This window comes from Aegilops tauschii, chromosome 7 (genome assembly GCF_002575655.3).
Source record: "Aegilops tauschii subsp. strangulata cultivar AL8/78 chromosome 7, Aet v6.0, whole genome shotgun sequence".
In the NCBI taxonomy this organism is placed as follows: domain Eukaryota; kingdom Viridiplantae; phylum Streptophyta; class Magnoliopsida; order Poales; family Poaceae; genus Aegilops; species Aegilops tauschii.
Genome location: NC_053041.3, coordinates 320553175 through 320561246, shown reverse-complemented (window position 1 = coordinate 320561246; position 8072 = coordinate 320553175). Strand labels below are relative to the sequence as shown.

Genomic DNA, 8072 nt, shown 5'->3' with positions numbered 1-8072 from the left:
TCTCAAAGGTTCTAATTGGCACTTTATTGAAAAAAGCTATAAAACATGATTACTACAGTAAATTAATCATGTGAACACACAAAAACAGTAGGGGTAAATATTGGGTTGTCTCCCAACAAGCGCTTTTCTTTAATGCCTTTTAGCTAGGCATGATGATTTCAATGATGCTCGCATAAAAGATAAGAATTGAAACATAAAGAGAGCATCATGAAGAATAGGACTAGCACATTTAAGTCTAACCCACTTCCTATGCATAGGGATTTTGTGAGAAAACAACTTATGGGAACAATAATCAACTAGCATAGGAAGGCAAAACAAGCATAACTTTAAAACTTTAAGGACATAGAGAGGAAACTTGATATTATTGCAATTCCTACAAGCATATATTCCTCCCTCATAATAATTTTCAGTAGCATCATGAATGAATTCAACAATATAACCATCACATAAAGCATTCTTTTCATGATCTACAAGCATAGAATTTTCATTACTCTCCACATAAGCAAATTTCTTCTCATGAATAGTAGTGGGAGCAAACTCAACAAAATAACTATCATGTGAGGCATAATCCAATCGAAAATTGAAATCATGATGACAAGCTTCATGGTTATCATTATTCTTTATAGCATACATGCCATCACAATAATCATCATAAATAGGAGGCATGCTTTCATCATAATAAATTTTCTCATCAAGACTTGGGGGACAAAAAATATCATCTTCATCAAACATAGCTCCCCCAAGCTTATGGCTTTGCATATCATTAGCATCATGGATATTCAAGGAATTCATACTAACAACATTGCAATCATGCTCATCATACAAAGATTTAGTGCCAAACATTTTAATGCATTCTTCTCCTAGCAATTGAGCACAATTTTCCTTTCCATCATTTTCACGAAAGACATTAAAAAGATGAAGCATATGAGGCACCCTCAATTCCATTTTTTGTAGTTTTGATTGTGAGATCTAAAGATATACCTTCAAGCACTAACCTCCCCGGCAATGGCGCCATAAAAGAGCTTAGTTGACGGGGTGTTAGTGCCGCTTACCTAGCCTCACTAGAACCGGCGCCAGAAAAGAGCTTGATGTCTACTACACAACCTTCTTCTTGTAAATGTTGTTGGGCCTCCAAGCGCAGAGGTTGGTAGGACAATAGCAAATTTCCCTCAAGTGGATGACCTAAGGTTTATCAATCCGTGGGAGGCGTAGGATGAAGATGGTCTCTCTCAAACAACCCTGCAACCAAATAACAAAGAGTCTCTTGTGTCCCCAACACACCCAATACAATGGTAAATTGTATAGGTGCACTAGTTCGGCGAAGAGATGGTGATACAAGTACAATATGCATGGTAGATATAGGTTTTTGTAATCTGAAAATATAAAAACAGCAACATAGCAAGTGGTAAAAGTGAGCGTAAACAGTATTGCAATGCTAGGAAACAAGGCCTAGGGTTCATACTTTCACTAGTGCAAGTTCTCTCAACAAGGATAACATAATTAGATCATATAACTATCCCTCAACATGCAACAAAGAGTCACTCCAAAGTCACTAATAGCGGAGAACAAACGAAGATATTATTGTAGGGTACGAAACCACCTCAAAATTATCCTTTCTGATCGATCTATTCAAGAGTCCGTAGTAAAATAACACGAAGCTATTCTTTCCATTCGATCTATCCTAGAGTTCGTACTAGAATAACACCTTAAGACACACATCAACCAAAACCCCAATGTCACCTAGATACTCCAATGTCACCACAAGTATCCGTGGGTATGATTATACGATATGCATCACACAATCTCAGATTCATCTATTCAACCAACACAAAGAACTTCAAAGAGTGCCCCAAAGTTTCTACCGGAGAGTCAATATGGAAACGTGTGCCAACCCCTATGCATAAGTTCACAATGTCACAGAACCCGCAAGTTGATCACCAAAACATACATCAAGTAGATCACGTGAATATCCCATTGTCACCATAGATAAGCACATGCAAGACATACATCAAGTGTTCTCAAATCCTTAAAGACTCAATCCGATATGATAACTTCAAAGGGAAAACTCAATCCATTACAAGAGATAGAGGGGGAGAAACATCATAAGATCCAACCATAATAGCAAAGCTCGCGATACATCATGATCGTGCTGAATAAAGAACACGAGAGAGAGAGAGAGATCAAACACATAGCTACTGGTAAATACCCTCAGCCCTGAGGGTGAACTACTCCCTCCTCGTCATGGTCAACGCCGGGATGATGAAGATGGCCACTGTGAGGGATTCCCCCTCCGGCAGGGTGCCGGAACAGGGTCCCGATTGGTTTTTGGTAGCTACAGAGGCTTGCGGCGGCGGAACTCCCTATCTAGGTTATTTTCTGGAGGTTTGGGGATTTATAGGAGAGGTTGGCGTCGAGAACAAGCCGGGGGGGGGGGGCACGGAGAGTCCACGAGGCGCAGGGGCGCGCCCCAGGGGGGCGGGCGTGCCCTCCACCCTCGCAGGGCCCATGGGACTCCCCTCCGGTAACTCTTCGTTCCAGTAATTTTTATATTTTCCAGAAAAAATATCCGTTTATTTCAGCGCATTCCGAGAATTTCTATTTCTGCACAAAAAACAATACCATGGTAGTTCTGTTGAAAACAACGTCAGTCAGGGTTAGTTCTACCCAAATCATACCAAAAGCATGTAAAAATATTATAAACATGGCATGAATACATAAAAATTATAGATATGTTGGAGACGTACCAAGGGGGACAATCACGGTCCATGGAAACCGGAAAATAGCTCTTGAGTTTTAGGACGGTGACGCTGCTTACGCTGAGACGGCTTGTGCTGCCGAGGAGCTCAAGTTTTACCATACCAATGTCGACCAGGAAGACATGAATCCTCTCAAAAAGCCAGGCACTGATTCCGATCTTTTGCTCAAGTTCAAGTCGGCCGAAGACACAAAACAAGTTGATTCATCCCAGGTGATTCTTCCCAGCAGTTCACTATTGGGACTGGCATGGACTCCAAATAGGAAAGCACACTCATCGAGTTCATCCGTGAGAATCACGACATTTTTGCGTGGAAACCTTCTGACATGCCTGGTGTACTGAGAGAACTCGCTGATCACCACCTCAATGTGGATCCTAAGATGAAACCTCTTCGAAAATATCTCCGTCGTTTTAACGAAGAGAGATGCAAGGCTATTGGTAAAGAAGTGGCCCGACTCCTAGCTTCCGGTTTCATTGTTGAAGTCTTTCATCCTTAGTGGCTGGCAAATCTTGTGCTTGTTCTGAAAAGAACGGGACTTGGCGAATGTGTGTCGACTACACAGATCTCAACAAGGCTTGCCCCCATGACCCATTCGCGCTTCCTCACATTGACCAGATTATTGACTCCACAGCAGGCTGTGAGTGCCTATGCTTCCTGGACGCTTATTCTGGATATCATCAGATCAAGATGGCTGTGGAGGATCAGGAGAAGACAACTTTTGTTACACCTTTTGGGGCCTTCTGTTATGTTTCCATGCCATTTGGCCTGAAATGTGCAGGAGCCAGTTATCAACATTGTGTGCAAAATTGTTTCCACAAGCAGATTGGGCAAAATGTCCATGATCACGTTGACGATATCGTGGTCCAGTCTCACAAGAGAGAAACCCTGATTGATGACCTGAAGGAGACATTTGATAATCTTTGCATCTACCAGATGAAGCTTAACACAGCCAAGTGTGTCTTTGGTGTTCCTGCACGTAAATTGCTAGGTTTCCTGGTGTCCGAGCGCCGCATCGAGGCTAACTTGGAGAAAATCAAGGCTATCACAACCTTGGCTAAGCCGGCCAACATCAATCATGTTCAGCACGTGGTGGGTCGTGTGGCGGCTTTGAGCCGGTTCATAAGCCGGCTTGGGGAGAAGGCAATCCCTCTATATCAGTTGCCATAAAAGTTAGGCAGTTTCGTCTGGAATGATGCTGCAGATAAAGCTTCGAGTCTCCTAAAGTGCAGTTCTCTTCAGCACCTATCGTTGCTGCTCTTCGTGACCAAGGGCCAATGCTCTTGTACATTGTGGCCGATAACAAAGCGGTGAGTGTGTGATGTCTATTACACAACTTGTTCTTGTAGACTCGTGTTGGGCCTCCAAGCGCAGAGTTTTGTAGGACAGTAGCAAATTTCCCTCAAGTGGATGACCTAAGGTTTATTAATCCATGGGAGGTGTAAGATGAAGATGGTCTCTCTCAAACAACCCTGCAAGCAAATAATAAAAGTCTCTTGTGTCCCCAACACGCCAAATACAATGGTAAATTGTATAGGTGCACTAGTTCGGCGAAGAAATGGTGATACAAGTGTAGTAACAATAAAAAAAGAGAAAAGTATGTTTTTCGTCCCTGAAGTTCCCAAAAAGTGCAGACTTCGTCCTTTAACTTTTTTTGGTCTACTTTTGGTCCCTCAAGTTTCAAAACTGGTCAAGTTTCGTCCGAATTCCGGTTTCGCTAGAAAACAGGACACGTGGCGTGGTATTCTCTCTCCCCTCACTTGCCACGTCCGACCCGCCGTTGGGTCAAACAGACCGCCCGTGCGACGCCGTCAGCTCACTCTCCCCCTCGCGCTCTTCTCTTCCTCTTCTCTCTCTCCGTCCCGACCTCGACGCCGCCTTGCCCGGTGTCGTCGCCTTGCTCGCTGCCAATGCCTTGTTCCCCTTCCCCGCCGGCGCCATGCGAACTCGCGAGGAGATCCTTGGGTGGATGAGTGAGGACAGAAGCAGTTGTGCTCCTACACAGGTAAGTGCCAATTTGTGATCTAGGGTTAGGGATTTTGGGATTTAGGGTTCTTCCTTGGTGATTGAGGGACTAAGGGGAGGTGCTGTTGGGTGTTGTTTGTCGTTGAATAGGTCTATATGCCTGAGGAACTGATATCTAGCAAAGTGCCACTCGCAATTGAAGATCCAGAGTTTTGCGGCATTGAAACTGAGAGCAATTTTAGTTGTTTTGTGGATTTTTGCCGGTGAGAAAGGTTGCTTATGAAGGTGTGAACACTGGCAGAAGGTTCATTTGTTGCATGCGGGAGGTGAATTTAGTTGTCACATTCATTTCTTTCTACCAAATCTGCATTGTAATGTTCGGATGAACTGATGCAATTTATTTGAATTTTAGGATGAACAAGCATGTGATTTTCTGATGTGGTATGATCCTGAATGGCCTGCACCAGCGCAGAGATCTATCAATGCACTTTATGCAGATAAGTTGAAGGCTGAAGATTGTAAGATGGAATTGGAGCTCATGTTGGCCGATAAGATATCTGACATGGAAGAAAAAGAGAAGAAAAGGCAGCAGAAGATGATATCCAAGACAAAGGCAATGAAGATGGAGCTAAACAAGAAGGATCTGTTTATCTGGGTGTTAGTTGGTAGCAACATAGCTTTATTTGCAGTGCTAGCTGTGCTTATTGGACTGAAAATGTAATGTTTTTGTAAGTTGCACTGCTAGCTGTTGCCAAGAACTGAATGTAATAGGCTAAGATGCTATGTATGTTAGTTTATTGTGCTTATAAGCACTGACCAATTGTACCTATTTCAGTTGACATTATAAGCACTGAATTATTCTGTACTAAATTGTGCTCTATGCTGTACATATTGGCTTGATCTCCTTTTGGCATTTGGACAGCAAGTAGGCACACATATTCAACAGGAAATGAGAGCAAGCACACAATTGTAAGTGCTAGAAACACAACCAAGGTTCAACTTAAGAAACATAGCCCAGGTTCATCTTGTTCAGTACACAAACAACAAGTTTTCTGAAGGAAACAAACATCAGTGTTCAAATTTAACTGGAGACATGAGATAAGAAGGAAACAAACACACAGGTTTTCTGAACATACACACTGGCCTCACTCAAGCAGCTTGCTGGGCACTTTTTTTGCTCTTTTATTTGCTCCAGTGAAGTTGGTGTTAGCAGCTCCAGAACTGAAATTCATAGTAACTCCAGAGCTGCTGCTAACATTTACATGAACATTCTTCAAAGTGGCCTTTGAGGTAGTAGTGACCTTGCTCTGAGGTGGTTTGAAAGGCTTGAATCTGCTAACATTTGAAGGTGGCCTTCTTGAAGTAGATGGAATGTCTGATGGAGCTTTTCTCTTGCTACTCACATTTGTGCTTTCCTGTGAGGGTTGCACAGGACCCTGCAAGCATTTTCATTAGAGAGCTATGTTTGACATATTGCACAGAAATAAGGTAGGAACATAGCTAAACACTCACCTTTGTAGTTGGCCTAGAACTAGCCTTTGTAGCTGGTCTAGAACTGCCCTTTGTAGTTGGCTTTGCACTAGAATTCCTAGCAGTTGGGGCACTGCTAGCAGATGGTTTAGGAGCAGTACACTTTGTTTTGTTGTGACCTGTGCATTTGCAAACAGAGCATCTACTGATTGTGCCAACTTTACCCATCCTGTGCTTAGGTGCAGTGGGTTTCTCTCCCTTCCCTTTCTTCCTCTCAGTTCTTGGCCTTCCTGGCATTTTTACATACCCTGGAGCTACTGGCCTAGGTCTGTTGGATTCAGGCCAAGTTGCCATACCATCTACTGGCTGGAGGAAGTGTGAGTATGTTGCCTTGAAATTCTCCACTGAAAAGCAGCTAGCAACATAGTCAGAAATGTCATTTGTGACCATGTGTATAGCACACACAGCATGTGCACATGGTAAACCAGAGAGCTGCCAGTACCTACAGCTACATGTCCAGTTGGTCAAATCAACTTTGAATCTATACTGCACTCTTTGTGTCACTTCAAAGCAGTTGTTGCCATTAGATATGGCAGTGCAATGAGCTGACTCATTGATCAACTTTTCAAGTTTTTTCATAATGTTTGGACAGATAGTACCACTCCACTTTGGCCACTTGTCATTGTTCTCTTGTATCCTTACCATGATTTTCCTTCTAATGGTCTCTTGCATAGTAATAACAGCAAAGAATCTAGCTTCCACAATCCACTTATTAAAGCTCTCACACATGTTCTTGTCTACACTATCACAGTTGGATCCTAACCTCATCCATGCTCTGCTCCAGTGACATGGGTCTGTTTTAGTGACAGCCCTTGCACCCATAACAGTTTCCTTGGCCAACTTCTCCCTAGCATGATTAAACAGAGCTACATTTGATGCTTTTGCACATCTCCAGAACAGTTTCTGCCAGTCCTTGTTTCTAAATTTAAGTCTCCAGTTAGCATATATATGTCTGGCACAATTCCTATGCTCAGCCAATGGTGCCCAGTTCTGAACTGCTGTTACAATTCCCTGAAAAAATAAAAAATAAATTGTTAATTAGCATTTCCAATTTGCAAAAAGTAGCAATAAATTATGGAGATCTCTAAATTATGTAGCACTCACTTTCTGCTGGTCAGATATGAACACCCAGCCTTGACCATCTTCCACTTCCAAATCTCTAAACAGTAAATCACAGAACCAATCCCATGAGTCATTATTCTCCTTCTCAACTACTGCCCATGCAATTGGGTACATTTGGTTATTTGCATCCCTCCCTATAGCACAGAGCAGCTCTCCATTTGTTGCTCCTTTGAAAAAACATCCATCCATTCCTACTACTTTTCTACAACCTGCCTTGAAACCTTCTTTCAGAGCAGCCAAGCACACATACATTCTCAGAAATGTCGGTACTCTTTCCTTTGGATCAAGTTTGACAACAACAGTGCTTTCTGGATTGCTCCTCAGCAATTCCAACTGATAATCAAACACTTTTGAGTATTGGAACTTGGTGGAATCATACACTCTCTGCTTCACAATTTGTTTTGCTCTCTAAATTTGTGATGTGCTCACATTTGCAAACATGTCCTCTTGCACATGTGCTTTCAAGCTGTCAATCTTCCATCCTGGGTGGCCTCTAATGAGCTTATCATATTTTTGTGCAATCCTCACTGAAGTGACCAGCTTGTTGTCCTTCCTTTTTGGGCAACAATGTTTATCTATGAAAGATGTCACCTGCCAACTATTGCACCTACTTGTCCTACTTAGTAAACAGAACCAGGGACATGTCCCCCAATCACACTCTGCTCTGCACCTTACAGAATCATTTTTCTTAAACCTAATTAA

General features: G+C 42.6%; 1 protein-coding gene across 1 annotated transcript; it reads right to left on the bottom strand.

The window, feature by feature from the left end:
- Window positions 1-5863: 5863 nt before the first annotated feature.
- Window positions 5864-7630, bottom strand: LOC141027127 (uncharacterized). Its single transcript, XM_073504094.1, has 4 exons — window positions 7353-7630; window positions 6413-7259; window positions 6231-6367; window positions 5864-6154 (listed from the first exon to the last, which is right to left on the bottom strand). Exons 1-4 carry the CDS (start codon window positions 7620-7622, stop codon window positions 5864-5866), a joined length of 1545 nt encoding a protein of 514 aa, XP_073360195.1. The 5' UTR covers window positions 7623-7630.
- Window positions 7631-8072: the final 442 nt, after the last annotated feature.

Excerpts from the sequence above, each read along its gene's own strand:
- LOC141027127 (XM_073504094.1), bottom strand. The coding sequence starts at position 7,622 with ATGTATGTGTGCTTGGCTGCTCTGAAAGAAGGTTTCAAGGCAGGTTGT. Across the intron at positions 7,260-7,352 it reads TCATATCTGACCAGCAGAAA|GGAATTGTAACAGCAGTTCA; the intron begins GTGAGTGCTACA and ends TTATTTTTTCAG. Across the intron at positions 6,155-6,230 it reads GTTCTAGGCCAACTACAAAG|GGTCCTGTGCAACCCTCACA; the intron begins GTGAGTGTTTAG and ends AAATGCTTGCAG.